We start from the raw sequence: 21,106 nt of genomic DNA, 5'->3' as shown, positions 1-21,106 counted from the left end.
CACTGATCACTGATCACTGGTCACTGGTCACTGATCACTGGTCACTGGGCACTGATCACTGGCCACTGGTCACTGGTCACTGGTCACTGACCACTGGTCACTGATCACTGGCCACTGGCCACTGGTCACTGATCACTGATCACTGGTCACTGGCCACTGATCACTGATCACTGGTCACTGGTCACTGGCCACTGATCACTGATCACTGGTCACTGATCACTGATCACCGGTCACCAATCACTGGTCACTGATCACTGGCTACTGATCACTGGTCACTGATCACTGATCACTGGTCACCGGTCACTGGCCACTGATCACTGGTCACTGATCACTGATCACTGGTCACTGATCACTGGTCACTGGTCACCGATCACTTGTCACTGATCACTGGCTACTGATCACTGATCACTGGCCACTGATCACTGATCACTGGTCACTGATCACTGGTCACTGATCATTGGTCACTGGTCACTGATCACTGGTCACTGGTCATCTGTCTAGTGCTTCATGAAGTATATTCCCTGATGATGTAAGAATCTTAAATTCTGAACCGTTGGTTACGTACTGTAACCCCAGATTCTATGAGTATAGGCGTAGCCCTTTAATGCTGTCGCTGGTGGGTTTATCCCTAGGCGCTCAGCGCAGCACTGAAAACTTTAGTCCACGCTCACCTGCTGTGTGTGGACTTCACCCCTGGTCCATATAAATTACAGTGAGACCGGGTAATCGGCTCCCAAATAGCTTTTTTCTTCAGCCATTTAGGAACCAGTGAGGCCCAGAGCTTAAAGGGCTGCGCCTATACTCATTGAATCTGAGGTTACAGTACGTAACCAATGTTCTATTTCGTATAGGCTTCGCCCTTTAAGACTGTCGCTAGTGGGTTAAAGGCGAAGCAGGATGTAGTCTATGCCTCACTGGGTCCATTCAGACGCAACATGAAGCACCTGCTTGCACAAAAAAACATTGCATCATTCAGCCTTCTGTGTGCGTAATTACGCGCTGCATAATTGCATGCTCCATGCGCAGGAGCGCACCAGAGAAGATCTCTGGTGCGGAAAAAAAGGCTGAGATAGCAGACCTGCTGCTGTGAATAGGAACAACGGAGGATACGAATTGTAACAGTGTAACGATGAACAGAGCAGACCAACAGCTCCTCAGGATGAACCGGTTAATAATGATAAAATCAGCAGTCATGAAGTTGTGACTGATAATAAACATCTCACACTGCGACTGCATGCAGGCAGGTGTGAGCTCAAAAGTGAGGCTCCATGAAACAAATAATCATTCTGTCAGAACCCTGAGAACAGAATGGGTCATGGAGAAAGTAGAAACATCACGTAGATAAAAACAAATAATTGAACGTGGCGATGACCAGGCAGCCGCCATACAAATATTCTCCACTGTCATCCCTCCATGCAGAGCCATGGAGGATGAAAACCCTCTGGTGGAGGATCCAGTCCAGATGAACTGTAAACTTCAGAAATAGCCTCACACAACCACTGTGAGAGGCGCTGGGTGGATAGAGGATGTCCTGAAGAGCTGTCCTAGTAATATCCTGATGCATGCTCAATAATCCAGGTAGAAAAATCTAAAAAAGTTAAATCTGGTCCTCTGGACATTCAAAAAAACAAAACAAAGCAAAACAACAAAAAAATAATGTAGAAACGTTACGTCTCTCATCCGAGAGACTTCCTCAGTCTGAAGTGCTGTTTTCAGCTCAGTCTCTTAAATAGCACCTTCTCTGAGTGGATCAACCAGTTTTGCTGCTGACAACCAAAACCAGCTGATCACATGCTCAAGAAGGCATTGAGCATGTGATCAGAGGACCAGATTTAACTTTTTTAGATGTCCTAGTAATGCACGAACAGATGCTGAAAGCGGCGCATTGCGGCCGTGTGCGCCATGTAACATGAAAAATGGGACAGAAGGAGGTGAGATGTTGCTTCCTCCTCAGAATTATGAGGAAGAGGATAAAACCCATCCAAGGTTATCACTCTCGATCTGAATGAGCTTGTGATGCTTTTCAGAGCAGAGTTAAAACGCAGTACAGCTGAACTGCCGTCAGCTTGAATTCTGAGACATGAGGGAGTAACAGAGAGAGCAGACAATCACTCACTCTCTTTGCCGACATCAGAGCTAACAGCAGGGCTGTTTTAAATGACAGAATTTAAGTGAAACCTGATCTAAAAGCTCAGAATGTGCTTTGATCAGAGCGTACAGGACCATCATTAGGTCTCACTGTGAACCTAGTGGACGTGACACCGGTCTGTGTCTCTGTACACCTTTCAGGGAACGCCTCATCAACGGGTGATTAAGCATTGTTTTGTCACTGAAGCCCTAGTGACAGGAAGAAATAGCTGCAGCACAAGTTTTAATTGTGCTGAACGCCAGATCTCTGTCCATCAGCTGCTGCAGAAAGGACAGCATGCCACCTAGTGGCCATGAGATGGCCTCCACGCCTTTCTCTGCGCACCAGCGCTGAAAAACTGTCCACTTGATGTGTACAGCGTTGTGGTGGAAGCATCTTGTGCGCCCTGAACGTACGCACCACATTCTGTGGTAGGCCCATCTTTTCTAAACGGATCTGTTCAGCGGACAGACCCAAAGATGCTGACCTATTTCTGGGTAACTCCTGATTGCTCTTCCTGCCTGGAGGAGAGCGCCCCTCGACATGATATCCGCTCGCCTGTTCAGGACACTGGGAATGTACACTGCTCTGACAGAGAGCAGGTTTTTGTGTTCCCAACACAACAGCTGTTTTGCGATGCGTAACAGTTGGGCTGAGTGCACGTCTCCCTGACAGTTTATGTAAACTGCCGTCATTTGTTGTCTGTGTGGACCAGAAAATGCTGATCCCGCAGCAGGGGTAAAATGCTGAGTCACGTTTCAGACTGTGAAAAACATTCTAGCTTATTATGTAAAGCGACATGTGGTCCAGCCACTGTGCTCCCACTGCTTGGGACAGCCACATTCCTCCCAGCTTGACAGGAACGCGTCTGTGAAAACTGAGACGTGTACGTAGGCCTGCTGATGGGAACTCCCTCTGACAGAATGAGGGGGTTTCCCCAGTGATTCAGATCAGTTCTCACGGATGAGGGGCACAAAGATAATCCACCTCTTCTGGCACACAGGATCTATGCGCAGGCGGGCGAACCATCTCTGAAGGCGTCTCATGTGAAGTAGGCCCAGCAGAACCACGATGTGGGCCGCTGACATTGTCCCAGGAGTCGCATGACAGGCAGAACTGTCACAATTCTGCAGAGTTTGACACGGCGGAGCTGAGCTGATAGAGCTTCGGCTCTCAGCTGTGATAAACGGCTCTTGTAGTTGAGTTTAGCTCCACTTCCAGATAAACAATCATCTGGGACGGACGAACGGAAGTTCTATTTCATATAGGCTTCATCCTTTAGGGCTGTTGCTTAGTGGGTTTTATCCCGTTATGCGAAGCATTGCACTGAAAAATTTAGTCCACGCCCACTTGCTGTGTGGGCCCAATCCAGTCCGTAAAAATTACGTTAAGAGCAAGTAATCGGCTCCCATTTTTCTTCAGCAAGCTAATAGCACTGTCAGAAGAATGAAGAAGGAAAGTTGTGTAGATGACCAACCTTTGTTAAGAATGCTTGGCCCGTCACGTCGACTTCCGGTCGTCCCGGTGAGCTCTCCTCCCCGAGGAGAAGCTGACGAGCAGTCTTGTTTCAAGGTAAGCATCGAGGAGTATTTCTCAGTGACAGGTCGCTACACGCTGGACAACGCCATCTTGTAATTTTCCTCTTATCGCCGACCCTCGGAGCGAATCGGATGGTTCCTCCAGGACAGGCGGCGTTCAACTGCAGCCCCACTGCTCATTCCCTTCTGGAGAGCGTAGTGTCGGTGGAGGGGGGCTGAGCGAATGCTCAACTCATCCCACCTCGTTTCGCATCGGCGATCACACCGCTCCCGGCCGATGGCACCCTCTGGGGTTGACCGGCGTAATCCAGGAGGCTGCTGACATTAAGGGACCCTTTTTTATGTCCCGCGCCTTTCCTGCCAGTTCGGATGATCCGGCGGGAAGGTTTTTTCTAGGCTCCATTCCAGCTCACCGTCCTGATCCCATCTGGCCTCGGTTTCCCAACAGTGGCTCCCCATATGTGAAGTAGGTTGACTGCAGGCACAGTTTCAAGAGTTGACACAGTTGTTCTGTGGAAAGGTCTGCACTCATCTCCAGGCCAGCGGTCACTCTTTCAGGGATGAAGATGTTCACATCTTGGATAGAGAGGAACGATGGTTTGAGAGAGGAGTAAAGGAGGCCATCTTTGTGAAAAGAAATCGTCCATCGTCCATTTGGGGGAGTGGTGGCGCAGAGGTTAGAGAGGTGGGCTTGTGATCCGAAGATCGCCGGTTCACGCCCCGGCCCCGACAACGTCAAAAAATTGTGGGTGGGATAGGTGAAACACCCACACCTGCCCCCACCCTCATTCGCCCCACTCTGGGCCCATGAGCAAGGCCCTTAACCCCCACCATGTGCTCCCTAAAACAGGTCTCTCTTGAAAATGAGTTCTCGTGGCTCAATGAGACTAACCTGGATAAATAAAGGCTAAATGAAAAAAAAAAAAAAAAAAAATTGTTAAACAGGGGTGGAGGCCTACGTGTTCAATTGTCCCCCTCTTACAATGCTGTGATTACTAGTATCACTCAGCCCTCTGTGAATAGTAAACAGCCGTCAGTGTGCTAATGATCCATTGTTAGGCTGATGGTCCTTCTTGAGCATGTGATCAGCTGGTTTTGGTTGTCAGCAGCAAAACTGGTTGATCCACTCTGAGAAGGCGCTATTTAAGAGACTGAGCTGAATACAGCACCTCAGACTGAGGAAGTCTCTCGGATGAGAGACGAAACGTTTCTACTTTTTTTTGTTGTTTTGCTTTGTTTTGGGTTTTTTTTTAATGTCCAGAGGACCAGATTTAACTTTTTTAGATTTTTCTACCTGGATTATTGAGCATGCATCAGGATATTCTGTTACTCAGCTTTTGATTTAGAATAACCAAAATATGTGACAATGGTGGCACTGGACGATGTTTATGTATGTTAATGAAGGGGAGTTTTTCCTTTCCACTGTCGCAATTGTGCTTGTTCAAGATGGGAGGTTGCGAAAAAGTGGAGATTTAATGGAATCTGCTGGCTTCCTTAGTTAACTTACTAATTAGCATTTTATAATGTATGTGAAGGTTTTTGGGCAGCCCGGTGGCACAACTGGTAGAGCTGCTGCCTCTCAACGAGCAGGTCCTTGGTTCAAATCCCGGTCCAGGGGCCTTTCTGGGTGTAGTTTGCATGTTCTCTCCGTGCATGCGTGGGTTTTCTCCAGGTACTCTGGTTTTCTCCCACAGACCGAAAACATGCAAGTTAGGCTGATTGGTAACTCTAAATTGTCTCTAGGTGTGAGTGAGAGAGTGAATGGTTGTTTGTCTCGTTTGCCTTTTGTATTATGAAATTAACAGGGGTCGTGAACGATCGGCACCCAATGATTCACACGAAAGGAAATAAATCAAAAGAGACTGTTTTCTGCTAGAAATAATAGTGTCATTTATTAATCTGCCACAGAAAAAACAGCCAAGCAAACATGTACACTTGTACACTCTTTACACACACAAATTGATATGAAAGAGCCTCTCACCGTGACACTGGCCGGGAAGTCGTTTTCGACCCGGGTAAAGAAGAATCACATCAAAACTGCACCGGGCACTCACGCGTTAGTCCACAGCAGACTTCCAAAATTCCCTTGCCTGTCACACCTCCTTTATACCTCTCCCTGACCGGATCGCGTGAGAGCAGTGAAAAACAAGTTTGATGGTTGTCAGGAGGACAGATTTAATTAAAACATGTTTTTCCATCATCAAAGCAGTCTGTGCAACAGAGCGATGGCTTCATAAAAACATGTCCTTCAAACCCTGGGTCACCGTAACCTTAAGATGGGCCAGGTCTTCTGGTTAGAGCATCCCCCAGAGGACTTTAATTACTCCAAAACACATCTGTAGCACAGGCCTGACTTTAGGCAGATAAGCTGCATCAAAAGTGAGTATAAGTATTAATTGACATAAAAGCATCAAAATAATCATTCCTATATCACCTTTATGTGACACTGTGATGGACTTGCGACCCGTCCAGGGTGTCCCCCGCCCCTCGCACATTGATTGTTGGACATGGGCACCGGTGACTCCCGTGACCCAAAATGGAAGAAGCAGGTAAAGATAATGGATGGATGGATGGACTTTGCTGTTACATTAAAATTTTGACAATTTGGCAGATTTACATACAAGAATTACTTTGTTTTTGTATTTGTTTATGTTAATGTCAATCAAAACCCCAAACAACAAAATGCTTGCTTGTCAGTAAACTGTACTTTTATCTCAAACTAATGACAAATCTTTTCTGTCCTGTAGGAAAGTGCACTCAAAGAGGAAAAGCTCCACAGAGAAGTTCAGAACTTGATGGAACGCAATGGTCAACTCAGGAATAAGGTACAACTTAGTATAAAATCAATGGTTGTGTTCTTAAACAATTTGCCTTGTAAACATTGTTACATATGAATGTAGGTATTGCATTAGTAACAGATGTATGTTAGGTAGAGGAAATGGAACGCCGATGTAAGTCTCAGCAGCAGCAGATCTTTGAGCTGAAGCAGGAATTAACTAACAGCACAGCTGAGCTCAAGATGCGACTAGCACAGGCAGAAGGTAATGCAAACATTTGGTCTACAAATGCTCAAAGAGAATTTCACAAAAGCACCAAAATCATTTCCATTGTGTTTCACAGATCGTCTGGAAACAGAAAAGCGAAGGTCCAAGCAAGTCCTGGAAGATGTAGAAAGTCTTCGCCAGCAAGAGGTACTGTGTTGTCTTGTTATTAGACTTGTATCACCTTTATAGAATTACATTTTATATATTTTTTTTCATTCAACCTTTATTTAGACAGGTAAATCCCATTGAGCCTTGAGGACTTATTTACAAGAGAGACCTGATTTCAACAAAGAATGATGACAACAATGGACAACAGCGACAACAATAAACAGTTATAAAAAGTCATACAATATATATATATATATATATATATATATATATATATATATAAACAAACCGGATTCCAAAAAAGTTGGGACACTAAACAAATTGTGAATAAAAACAGAATGCAATGATGTGGAGGTGCCAACATCTAATATTTTAATATTTTATTCAGAATAGAACACAAATCACAGATCAAAAGTTTAAACTGAGAGAATGTATCATTTTAAGGGAAAAATCTGTTGTTTCCAAATATCATGGCGTCAACAAATCCCAAAAAAGTTGGGACAAGTCCATTTTTACCACTGTGTGGCATCCCCCCTTCTTCTTACAACACTCAACAGACGTCTGGGGACAGAGGAGACCAGTTTCTCAAGTTTAGAAATAGGAATGCTCTCCCATTCATGTCTAATACAGGCCTCTAACTGTTCAATCGTCTTGGACCTTCTTTGTCGCACCTTCCTCTTTATGATGCGCCAAATGTTCTCTATAGGTGAAAGATGTGGACTGCAGGCTGGCCATTTCAGTACCCGGATCCTTCTCCTATGTAGCCATGATGTTGTGATTGCTGCAGAATGTGGTCTGGCATTATCGTGTTGAAAAATGCAGGGTCTTCCCTGAAAGAGATGACGTCTAGATGGGAGCATATGTTGTTCTAGAACCTGAACATAGTTCTCTGCATTAATGGTGCCTTTCCAGACATGCAAGCTGCCCATGCCACAAGCGCTCATGCAACCCCATACCATCAGTGATGCGGGCTTCTGAACGGAGCGTTGATAACAACTTGGGCTATCCTTGTCCTCTCTGGTCCGGATGACATGGCGTCCCAGTGTTCCATAAAGAACTTCAAACCGTGACTCATCTGACCACAGAACAGTCTTCCATTTTGCCACACTCCATTTTAAATGACCCCTGGCCCAGTACAAACGTCTGAGCTTGTCGAGCTTGCTTAGAAATGGCTTCCTCTTTGCACTGTAGAGTTTCAGCTGGCAACGGCGGATGGCACGGTGGATTGTGTTCACTGACAATGCTTTCTGGAAGTATTCCTGAGCCCATTCTGTTATTTCCTTGACAGTGGCATTCCTGTTTGAGGTGCAGTGACGTTTAAGGGCCCGGAGATCACGAGCATCCAGTAGAGTTTTACGGCCTTGACCCTTACGCACAGCGATTGTTCCAGATTCTCTGAATCTTTTGATGATTTTATGAACGGTTGACGATGATAACTTAAGTCTTTGCTATTTTACGCTGGGTAACACCATTCTGGTATTGCTGCACTATCTTTCTGCGCAACAATGGTGGAATTGGTGATCCTCTTACCATCTTGGCTTCTGAGAGACACTGACACTCTGAGAAGCTCTTTTTATACCCAATCATGTTGTCAATTGACCTAATTAGTGTTAATTGGTCTTCCAGCTGTTCGTTATATGCTCAATTTCCTTTTTCCAGCCACTTATTGCTACTTGTCCCAACTTTTTTGGGATTTGTTGACACTGTGAAATTTTGAATCAACATATTTTTCCTTTAAAATGTTACATTTACTCAGATTAAACTTTTGAGCTGTCATCTATGTTATATTACGAATAAAATATTGACATTTGCCATCTCAACATCATTGCATTCAGTTTTTATTCACAATTTGGTTAGTGTCCCAACTTTTTTGGAATCCGGTTTGTATATATATAAATATATATACATATATATATATATATATATATGTAGTGTATGTATATATATATACTGTGTATAAATATATATATATATTAGGGATGCACCGATACACTTTTTTTTACTTCCGATCCGATCCCGATATGTAAATCTGAATATCGGCCGATACTGATCCAGTTCCGATATCATGATCATCATTGATTTTATATGAGGCTGTAATAATCTCCTCTCAAGTACAATTTGTACAAATATATGCATGCATGTCCAAAAAGGCAACTTGAGGTAAGTTTTAATAATGTTGGATAAGTTTTAAAGTTAGAATTAAATTCTGCTAAAACTTGTTATTCCTAGCTTTAAAGTGGATATTAAAGTGATTAATTTAAGTGATTGTTTAGTTATTTTATTTTATTTTTTTAAATAAGGGGCAGATATAAGAATTTTTTTCTTCTTTCTGCACTCTTTTCCTTCAATGTTTTCTTTTTGATGATTTTTTATTTTTTATTTTGTTTCATTTAAATTAATGAATAAATGAATTAAATTACATTAAATGTTAAATGGCTTCGAACATCTGCTAAGTTCATGGCATAAACCAACAGACATGTTCCTGTTTTTAGTATTTTACATCACTTTATAATGTAGCTGTTTATGTTTTTAATATAAATAATTTTCAAATCATGTGTTTTATGATTGTCTACTGTTGTACTGATAAATATCTCCTGGAGGATAAACTATCTTGACTGCAAGTATTAAACTGTGAAATCCTTCATTTTCTACAACTGATAGTGGTTGGTCATTAATTATGAAGTTTATCAACTTCTCTGTAAACATTCGAGCTCCGTGGTTTCAGCGATGTTTTTTTCTTGTTCAATCCGAAGCAGGCAGCCTGATTTGGGACAGCCGTGCTCAGTCTGTCCCTCCTCAGAGACGGGCAGACTGAGCGGGGCAGATTGGACGCGGCTGGCTGGGGTCGAGTTGCCACTTTCGGTTTGACCAAAGAGTAGTGCCCCGCTGAAGCCACGAAGCTCGAATGTCCATCATAAAACTAACTTTAATGTGGTTTAATGAGGCACTGTGGCTCTGCAGACATTGCACGTTGCTGTCTTGTTTTGTGGTGTTTAGTGTAAAATACTTCCACACAGCGACATGTTTAGATGAAAAGTTTGTTAGCTGTTATCCACAGTGCTGCTAACTCAGTCCTCACGTTGTAGCTGGCTGCAAACTATGAACTGGATTTCCTGAATGTGAGGCGGGTCTTATTACTCTGGGTTCATGAGACACGCCGGAGTTCAGGAAATCCATTCCATAGTTTGAAGCCAACATGCATCATGGATCGGAAATCTCTGCAGGTTGGATCGGAAAAATCCGATACGTAAATTATGCCGGTATCGGAGGCCGATACCGATACTGGATCGGCCCCATCCCTAATATATATACATGTGTATATGTATATATATATATGTGTATATATATATATATATATATATATATACAGTAGCTTTGAGTTTTTTATGTATCCATTTTCCGTTTCCTATCGGGGCTATTCAGAAACCGGTAAAGGCGCAAGTGCCTTAAAAAGGCAGTGCAGAGTAAAATTGTAAAACATGGTACACCAATATAATTATCAGTATGAACTTCTAATTAAGCATTAAGCATCTTATATACCAACTCAGTGGTCCCCAGCCTTTTTTCTGCCACGTATTTTCATTGTCCGGCCTTTAAGATGTGGCGGATAAATACAACAAAATAAAATGATATGACCGTCATAAAAACTGGTATTTACACTCTCTGTTCATAATAGTAAAGGTTAAACATGACTTCAACGTAAGATACACCACAAAAACAAATATAAAGTGCATGAAAAATACAACTCACCATAATGCTAAATCAGTGGGAGTCCTGAGCTTGTTTCTCTGCAACGAGACAGTCCCATCTAGGGGTAATGGGAAACAATGACATCCGAAGTGTGTTGCTCATGTCCAGTATCCAGTCTGCTCTATAATTTTGTTTTGGTTGCTGTCACTGCAGAAAACCTTGCTTCACACAGAAAGAATATTGTAAATGGTAACAGGGTTTTCAGTGCTGTTGTGGCGATCTCAGATTATTCTGCCATGACTTTAATCCAGAACACTGGCAGAGTTGTTGTCTTAAACATACTTTTAAGGCCACTGTCATTTACGATCTCCAGCAGTTGATCATCTTCTTGCATAGACATGCTAGATTCCTCTGGTTTGTTAGGCGGCTGTGGCTGAGTGGTTAAAGCAGTCGTCCTCCAATGCAAAAGTTGGAGGTTAGAATCCACCAGCAGTCACATGCCGAAGTGTCCATGGGCAAGACACTGAACCCCTCATCGCCTCTGATGTGTGTCCCATCAATGTATGAATGTGATAAAGCTCTGATTAGTCTCTTTAGAATGATTTGTTCAATTAGCTCTGTAGAGATCTAGTAGAGTGCTGTATGAATGGGTAAATGAGGCACAGATTGTAGTGTAAAGTGCTTTGAGTATCTTGATTAGATAGAAAGGCGCTATATAAGTACAGTCCATTTACCATTTACCATTTTAGGGAATGGGTCGCCAAAGACGTTTGTTTTTTATTCATTTTGCTAGCTTGGGGGTTTAAAAAAATGCAGTAATGTATTATGTGTTACCGACGAGAACAGCACCAAGCTAGCCATGTGACTGAGGCAAGCATGTACACATGTAGACACCTTTATTCATTCAACCTTTATTTAGACAGGTAAATCCCATTGAGCCTCGAGGACTCATTTACAAGAGAGACCTGATTTCAACAAAGAATGATGACAACAATGGACAACAGTGACAACAAAAAAAATTACAAAAAAGTCATACTCCAGTTTTTTTGTTTTTTTTAAACATATAGGATGGCTTAAAAAAGGTAACAAAAAACAGCTAGATTCTAAGGCGAATGTAGAAAACTAAAAACAGGAACATGTCTGCATTGGTCCCTGCCAGGAGTCCAAAAGTTTCTTAAAGCCACTTAGAGAGGTCAAGGTCGAGAGCTTCAAATCTTTTTGTAAGATATTCCAGGAAACAGGAGCGGAGTAGGAGCAGGTCCTTTTGCCTAGTTCAGTCCTCACTGAGGGAACACTGCAGGTAATAATGTCCTGAGAGCGCACGCTGTAGCTGCACTCACACAGAGACATGTATGAGGAGATGTATGAAGGCTGCAGACCAAGAAGTGATTTAAAGATGAAAATGTATCAGTGAGAGAGTCTGCGTGAAGTTAATGATGTCTAGTTAACCAGTGAATGCAGGGTGCAGTGGTGGGTATGATAATCACAGCCAGTTATGAATCTTAGTGCACCATGATAGACAGCATCCAACATCTGCAGGTTTCTTGTAGGAGCGTTCATGTAATTAATGTCACCGTAATCAATGGAGGGAAGGAAAGTCACAGATACAAGGAGTTTCCTAGCATTCAGGGTTAGACAGGATCTGTTTCTGAATAAGAAACCCAGTTTAACTTTCAGTTTCTTTACCAAGTTTTCCACATGAAGCTTAAAAGAGAGATGCGAGTCAACGAAGATACCCAAATATTTATAGGAATCAACAAACTTAATCGGGACACCATTTGAGGATAAAATCGGAGGAAGAACTGCTGGGACCAACTTCCTATTTGAAAAAAGCATCCCTTTGGTTTTGTCGGCATTTAGGACAAGTTTGAGGCGGAACAAATCTGTCTGGATGTTGTTGAATGCAGATTTCAAAAGCTGGAAAGCCTTAACAGTTTTAGCTCAACAATAAACAACTGTGTCATCAGCATCGAAATGTATGGATGCATTAGGGATGTTTTTACCTACATTATGTATGTAGATTGTAAAGAGGGTGGGTCCTAAGACTGAGCCTTGTGGTACACCATTGTTGACTGTTAAATAACTGGAGGAAGTACCATTATGTTGAACACATTGCCTCCGGTCTGAAAGATAGTTAGAGAACCAACCAATGGTGTGTTCTGAGAAACCAATTTCTGAGAGTTTATGACACAAGATGTTCTAATCCACAGAGTCAGAATCTTTAGACAGGTCTAAGAAAAGTGCAGCACAATAATCCTTAGCATCCATTGCTTCAACAACATCATTAAGAACCTTCAGTGAGGCAGTGGTTGTGCTGTGTTGCTTCCTGAAACCAGATTGATGGGGAGGTAAGATGTTAAATGAGTCCAGGTAATTTTTGATTTGAGAGTTTATCAGTTTTTCTAGAACCTTGGCTAAAATGTAGAGTTTAGAGATTGGTCGATGGTTGTTCAGTGAGGTGGGGTCACCTCCCTTCAGCAAAGGAAGAACAAAGGCTGTTTTTCAAGTGTCTGGGATGGAGTTTTGTCTTATGGAGAGATTGAAGATGTGGGTCACAGGGACTGTGATGATATGAGCAGCCAGCCTTAAGAAATAAGGTGGAAGTTCATCTGGACCTGCAGATTTTTTAGGATCAAGATCTTTTAACAGTTTATTGACCTCACTGACTGAGAATGGAGAAAAAGAGAAGGTGTGATTAACTGAGGATTGACTTGTAGGAGGGATTTGATTTGTAGAAGTTTGATTATTAAGTGAAATGGCTGATTTTCCATTAGTAACTGTGTCAAATAAAGAACTAGAAGCAACAAAATGTTTGTTGAAACAGTTCAGGATCTCGTGCTTATTTGACACAGGAACAGAGTTAATGAGAAGTTGTGATGGGAGGTCAGATGATTGGGGGCTGCCTGAGAGAGATTTGATGGTTTTCCAGAATCTGTTGGGGTCATTTAGATTTTTGGAGGTCTGAGATAAGAAATAGTTGTGTTTTGCTGCTTTGGCAGCAGTTGTACATTTATTCCTCATCTGTCGAAAACTCAACCAATCAGTGTCAGAGTCAGATTTTCTCGCTGTGGCCCAAAGATGATCTCTCCGTGCAGGAGGTCAGCTAGCTCTGGAGTAAACCAGGGGCTGTCTTGTCCCTTTATTCTGAACTGACGAAAAGGAGCATGTTTGTTCACAAAATAAATGAAACTATTATGAAAATACAAAGTTTGTTTTCTCAGTCATCCAGGTATATAACAACAAAAAAGGTTGAATCATGTCATCTGGACTTCGTTTTTTTGTTAAAAAGAAACGTTTCGCCCCTCATCCAAGAGGCTTCGTCAGTCTGAGGCCTAGCCATCTGGTATTACCCAGAAGCCACCCTGACTCTTGTGTTTCAAGCCTGCCTCAGATACCCCTGAAGTCTGGCCTTTTCACTAATGGTTTCAAAAACACAAAGTTTCGTTTTTGACGAAGTCCAGATGACATGATTCAACCTTTTTTGTTGTTATATACCTGGATGACTGAGAAAACAAACTTACATCATAATCGGTGGTTCTTCGGTTCTGACCCGGTTCTGATTATTGGACTCGAACGAGTCGTGTTTTAAATGGTGAGACGCTGTCTGTGAAACTGAGCGCCGACTCAGAAAGCTGCTTCTGTGCTGATTCGCTACTTTCCACTGTTAATTTCTGCATTTTCGAAGCGTTAATGGGTGAAATTATCTCCGGACTGTTGAAGCTAACAGTTAGCTTACACAGGTACACACGAGCTGTGATTTGTCGAGGACCGCTGTGTGAAACGTTCTGATTTGCTGAGAAGCTGGTGACGTAACGCTGTGTACGTCCACTCACGCTGGCGTCAGTGCATAAAGCCCACCCCGAGGTCCACGTATCTGTAAAGTCACGTGACCCGTAAATGAAGCTCGTTTTAAACGGAGTCTTCTTTAGTGGTTAAGAAAGCTGAATAAAGCCCTAAACTTGGTCCTAACCTGATGAATTTATGCCTAAAGAGCGTGTTTTTGAAGCGACGCCACGTTCAAGCTTTAAATCCATCTATAAATGCTGATTTGGACCGTGTTCGTCCGTTGCTAATCGAAGCTAATGACTAACGAACGGATGTCAACAGGACGGTTCACAGGAAGTCGTCAGTGACTCCTACCGTCGAAGACGTGTAGCTACAGTCACCCTTTGGTAAAAATAAGCTTGCACCACCACCTGCTGTGGAAAACAGAGTACAACAGTTTTTCAGAACTGAAAGCTGCAAACTCGCTTTTCATTTATTTCTAAAAAGAAGCATGTGGGTAAATAAAATGTTAATCACGCTTGGGTTATGAGTTACTGTTTTAAATAGTAAATTCTGGTAAATTAAACTGCTTAAAGAGCGTTTAAAACTGCGAAGTTGCTGTCAGACTTTTAGTAAAAATTGCAGGTTTATGAATTTTAAGTGCATTTGAGTAAATAAACACTGGAATAGCCTGGTTCCTTGTATCTGTTAGAATTAAGCTCATATTAAGTAACACTGCCACAGGAGGCATTTACTTATAATATTCATGAATGGGGTAAAACCTAAAACAGGTGCCCAATTATTGAAAAGTTGGCTTATAACAGTACTGTTGATGGAACCGCAGAGCTGATTAGTGTGTGAAACTCGCTGCTCACTTAAATAAAAACCTTTACCTGTTGAAAAACTCTAAGATTGCGACGGTTTAACCGGATACGTTTTGCTGAACAGTAAATACAACCATGGCAGATTCAACAAAAGCTGATAATGCTAATCCTTCTCCAAGTGGTGTTAAGAAGGACTGGCTTGAGAGAGCTTTGATGCTGCTCACAGATTCCTTATCTCCATATGGTGACCAGATGGAATGCATGAACTCAACAGATTTACTCGACAAACTTAAGGAAGTGGCAGGCAGTGTCACTTCTGCAGCCATAAAAAAGTCAGGCTACGAGCAACTAGCTAAAATAGCACTCTTGCTAAAAGCTGAATATTACCTGGAGGCCAGCAGGGGAGAAGCCCTTGAAATAAATTTGATGCGCGAGACAGAGGACCGCGCAACAACACGTGAGGAGTATTACCTGGAAGGAAGAATTACAACGTGAGGAGTTCTCACAAGCTCAGTTGTTGTTGCAAGCAGCCTCATATGAGGAAAAGCTACGTGAAGGAGGGTTAGAGTACCAAACGCTGTGTTCAGACAATGATATTCTGTACCAACAGTTGTAGCTACAATCAAAATCTCTGGACGAGTGCAAATTGGAAAGAGCGGCATTAGTCCAACAAGGCGTGCGTTTACAAAGTGAGTGTCATACATCACGTGAACTGTTAATGGCCTGTGAGGCAAAACTTGCCGCAACCACAAATAAAATCTCTGACGAGGGGAAAAGATGTCTGGAACTCGAAGACAAACTGGGTCAGAGTCCAGTTCAACCATCACCACCTCAGGGTGATTTTGTTGTACCTCCTACACAAAATCTCCTTATGCCACCTCCACGTGATTACTTTGTTCCGCCTCCACTAAGCCCTCATCCTCCGCTCTCAATAGCGGTATTGCAAAAAATAGCGAAATATGTCCAACGCTTCGAGCCAAGGCCGTTGGGTTCGACCGACACTAAGGCCTATCTGCAAGACCTTGACTTCCAACTGGGAAGCTATCCGAACGCTACAGTTGAGGATAAAATAGGTTTGATCAGGCTCACTTCAGCCAGGATGGTGTTTTCCTTTATTGAGCGTCAACCAGATGCCATAAGTAAGGATTACAGCCTGTTATGTGCTGCTCTAATTAAAGAGTATACCCCTTGCGTGGGACCTGGCGGTTATCCAGCTGCCGACAAGGTCATGCAAGGTAAGAATGAGCACCCAAGGGCATATTATTAGAGAATTTTGCAGGCTTATTTTGGTTACAGGAACGAAACCGGCATGGAGGAGGAGGAGGCGTTAAGTTCGTTTTCAGCAGAAATCTCCACCCTGACATAAGGACGTCAGTGCAGATGATGGCTAATGTCAAAGAAAAAGCCATCAGTGAGATGAAAAATTGTGCTGTGAATGTCTTTGAGGCCCGTTCACAGGCCAAAACACCCATTGAGGTATTCCCAGGTGAGAGGATTCCTTCCCAGTCATTAGAATTGGAAGGGACGAGAGCTTCAGCTCCCCCTCCCAAGAAAGGCGAGAGGAAACGAGATTTCCCATCTGCCAAACCACAACAGGTGAGTTCCCCCTGGTTCAGACGAGATCCTAAATGGTTTCCCAAGAAACCAGAGGATGAACGAATGTACCAGAAGGGGGCGCACGTCCTAAGAGTAAAAAGTATGGCACCCAAGGTAACCCATACCACCAGGGATCCCACCAGGAACCCAGAGGAGGGGGCCTGCTCCCCCTCCACGTCGGCCTGGACAGCCTGAGACGAAAGAGAAACAGCAGCGGGTCCAGGATAAGAGCCCCGGACCTCTGAGCTCAGACGAGACAGAGAGTGTGTGTCGGTTCTTGGAAATGTTGAGAGGTATTGCCACAGACAAACAACCTGACGCGTTGTGTGGCAATATCATTGCTGGTGAATCATAACACACAAACAACACCGTTACTGCTGACACAGACAGTCACCATGACGTTGTTGTTGTAAACTCTGACAGCCCCTCATCAGAAAAAGGGGGGTACACTCACATGTCACCGACGGTGACCCGTCACAAACTGAAACCTCAGAAACAGCTACACCCGTGGTAACGGTTCAGACAAATCAAGGTGACACAAACAACAACGTTGCCACTGTCATGGACAGCCACCAGGACCTTGTTGTTGTAGTGGACTAGGCCTACGTCGAAACTAAGTCTAAGGTCAAAACTCTTGACCTTTAGAACCTTGTGGGACAGGAACTGTCATTTCATGTATTTGAATACATAAATACAGGTTCACCCATCCTGAGACTTTCTTTCTTGAAGATTCAAGTGAGAAGAACACTCTCTTTTATTATCATTACTATTTTTCAAATGTTGATAATCAAAGTGTCTTAGTTCAAACCATTTTAGATGTTGCAGTGAACTAATCAATTTTATTAACTGAGTAATGATTTTTATTCTCATGTCAAAGCTGTTACAGAGTTTATGCATTTTCTGATTTCTGCCTTTGAATGAGCAAGTGTGTGCGTTCCCAAGGTTGGAGTCAAACGAAAAACAAGTTGTTATGTTAAAACTGTCATGTTTTAGAATCCTCTCAGACGTAAATATAGATGTTTTGCACCTGTTTCTGAAACACGCCAAATCAAAACTCTCTCTGTCTGTGAGAACATTTCTGATCTTTCCATAACAATTCTTGTTTTTCGTCTAACCTCTTACGTCACAACACACACCCCGTCTGGTCGGTTCTGACCAATGGTAATACTCCCAAAAGTGAACCGGGAAACAGCTCTTTAAAATGTCAGTACTTCCTGGTCTACTAGAGTCTTGGTTCTGTTGAAGTTCTGATGGAGTGCTGTTGGAGTTCTGCTGGATACACAGTCCAACCAGTTCTGTGAGAGACGGGATGATCCTGACAACAGAGCTCTTCCGAGTTCCATGGGATTATAACATTTTCCACTGAGGTGAATATGTGTCGAACAGAGCCTCGCCATTACTTCGGACGAGTAACAGCATCCTACTGAGACGCTGAAAGGGTGCGTTAAACGGAATCTCACCTGAGACATCTCCAGGTAAAGGAGCCGATTTCATCACCTAAGTGTACTGTAAGGAAAAGCTGAAGAAAGCCGGAGAGTGTCGATTCTGGTGAACACATTTCTTCCCTCCCATACCATCTTTTATTCCCTCTAAACTTCTTTCATCTCTAAACTTTTCTCTCAAGTAGAAATTCTTCCAGATATTTTAGAAATGTCTGTGTAAAATGCTCACCCACATTCATGTGGGTAAAAGATCATAGTTGTACAGTTTTCATAAATGTCTTTGGTGCAGCAACGGAAAAATCATGGCCGTATGATTTTTCCTGATTGATTGCTTTGTTGTTATGTTCATAATTTGCCAAATTAATGTACATGTTTGATGTTAAATTTGATTCTGTAAATAAATGACCGCATTCATTTTGATGGGTCAAATCTAAATGACGTCTCACGTTTGCATTTCCTTAAATTCAATGCACGTTTTATTCAGTCCAGAAAAATGAGGAACCCGCGTTAAATGATGAATATATCTGAGCATCTGTTCATCTACAAACTGGTGGCCCGCTACGCGCTCCTAAATGGACTGTAACCGTGTACACATTGATTTTCATGTTGGCAAGGTTGTGAAATAACAGTTTATCAGCTGTGCTGAAACCGTGCGTCTTTACGCAGCGCAATTGGAGCTGCGCGCTTGTGTTACGCTGGCAATGTTTTAAAAGCTGAAATTGTGTCATTGAGTCTTTATAAAGCTGACTTGTACGTCTGTTTGTGTAACATAAGCTGGCTTTGAGCTGTGGAAACGCTTTATTCTGTTTAAACTGTGTTCCAGACGCTGTTCTGGTCCGGTTCGGTTGTGGACCGGCTCGGTTCTGGAGGTTCGAACGAGTTGTTTTAAATAGCTAGAAAGACGTTTTGTCACGGAGCGCCGTTCTCTGTGCAGCTCAGGGAGTTGATTCGTTACAATTTTTAACAGAAAAAGTGCATTTTGATGGTTTAAAAGACGATAAGTGATGAAAAAGTTTCAGGCTGAATCTAACATGCTGGTTGTTGCTAATGCTTTTCATTGGTTGAAAAAGACCGTGTGTAACGTTGTCATTGGATGAGGGACGTGTCAATCACGCCACCCGGAAGTGAAAATTCGTTTTCATAGGGAAATAAAATCAGCTTTTTAAAGCTGAAAAGCGCTGCAAAGCTGTGTTCTGACACGGTGTTTAAGTCTTCGAGGTCTAATCGCTAAAACTACGCCACGTTTGTGTAAAAAATTCGTTCAGAAACGTTGATTTTAACCGGGTTTAGCCGAAGCTAACTTTAAGCTAAGCGGCTAACAACAGGATGTCAACCGAACGCCACAGGAAGTTGTAGCTCCCCTAGTGGACAACACAAACAGTGTAGGAGTTAAAATTGTTGAGCTTGTACTGACATCTTGTGGAGGAGACGTGGGATCACAGGTTTCACTTCGTTTTTAGGTAAAGAGTGAAATTAAACGTTTTATTTTTCTGTAAGGCAATTTTTGGGTTAACAAACTTCCTCAAAGCTGAATAAACACTGTTATCTTGCATTTTTAAAAGTTATGAAGGTATTTATGCAGGGAGCATTTACCAAACAAATTTTTATTCACTGATAAATCCTTGAGAAACAGGTACATAATAAAAATTTAGAAACTTTTAATTAAGATACAGTTACAGATATTCACAAAGTTGGAAAAAATTTACTCATTTGCTAGAAGATAACGCACGTTTAATTGTAAACTCACTAAATAAACGTAAATACATCAGTAGAGAGAAACTCTTCTGATTTTATTTTACTACCTAAACATTTACATCTTCTGTTTAGTTTCTAAATAGCAGATAATGGAGGACGAAGAGGTAAACACTGACCCCTTACAATCCGGAGATGCTGTTCAGACAGCGTTACACATTTTAACAAATTCAATTATTGGTAAACAATTGGATGAATTGCAAGACCTTGATGACGATCAAAGATATGAGGAGCTGCAGAGTTTATCAAAAGCAGCTACAGTGAAGGAGGACACAAAATCAAGCCGCGTACGGTTAGCAAAAATCTCTCTGCTTCTGAAGGCGGAATTAGACCGATTGGTGGTAGAAAAGGGCGTGCTGTTCAACAGATATAAGTCTGAAAAAGAGAGGTGTGACGAATTGATGATTGAATCTGAGTCGCTGAAGCAACACCTTGAGGCTGCTGAAGACCTCTCACAGAGAGAGCTGTCAGAACAGGCTCGATCATATGAGGAGAAGTGTGCCGAGCTGATAAGTGAATCTGAGTTGCTGAAACAAAAGATTCAAACTGATAAGGACCTCTCAAAGAGAGATCTGTCAGAACAGGCTCGATCATATGAGGAGAAGATTGCGGATAAGGAACGAGCGTACCAAGACGCGTGTGCAGATAACGATAAGTTACAAGCACAGTTGCAAACCGCTTTAAGGGAGCTGGCCGATTGCAAGGCAGAAAAGGGGTTAATAACCCGGAGTTGGCTGACTTTACAAGGTGAAAATCAGTCAACAAATGAGCGTCTGGCAGCTTGTGAGGAGAATTTAGCTACAGCTACAGAATGGATTTCTGTAATGGAGCAAGCTGATCTGAGAATCAAACGGGGTCAGCTACAACCGCCCCAGACAGATGCTGTTGCACCTCCTCCCCTTAGCCCCGTTTCAACACCCCCAACCCGGGGGATAAGGACGGGTCTACACCCACTTGCACCTCTTCCTCCTGACACCAGGCAGTCACCTCCACCCCCATCTCGGGCGGTGGGGACAGACCTGCACCGGTATGCACCTCTTCCTCCTGACACCAGGCAGTCCTCTCCACCCCCATCTCGGAGGGCGGGGACAGGTCTGCACCAATATGCACCTCCTCCTACCAACCCTTATCAGCCACCCCCACCCCCACCATGGGCGGTAGGGGCAGGCCTTGACCAGTCTGCACCACCAGTCACACAAGTTAGACCGGTGATACAGTC

At 43.0% G+C, this 21,106-nt stretch overlaps 1 protein-coding gene across 1 annotated transcript in view; it reads left to right on the top strand.

Moving 5' to 3' along the window:
* Positions 1–21,106, top strand: part of lrrc45 (leucine rich repeat containing 45) — a 108,785-nt gene that overhangs the window by 26,429 nt on the left and 61,250 nt on the right. The window contains exons 9-11 of the mRNA XM_037691552.1: positions 6,414–6,491; positions 6,596–6,707; positions 6,787–6,857. Of these exons, the coding sequence (XP_037547480.1) occupies positions 6,414–6,491; positions 6,596–6,707; positions 6,787–6,857 (261 nt within the window). The remainder of the gene's footprint in view (positions 1–6,413; positions 6,492–6,595; positions 6,708–6,786; positions 6,858–21,106) is intronic.

Source organism: Nematolebias whitei, chromosome 17, assembly GCF_014905685.2.
Source record: "Nematolebias whitei isolate Nwh7 chromosome 17, NemWhi1, whole genome shotgun sequence".
NCBI classification, from domain to species: Eukaryota; Metazoa; Chordata; class Actinopteri; order Cyprinodontiformes; family Rivulidae; genus Nematolebias; species Nematolebias whitei.
This window is presented reverse-complemented; position numbering and strand designations above follow the sequence as displayed.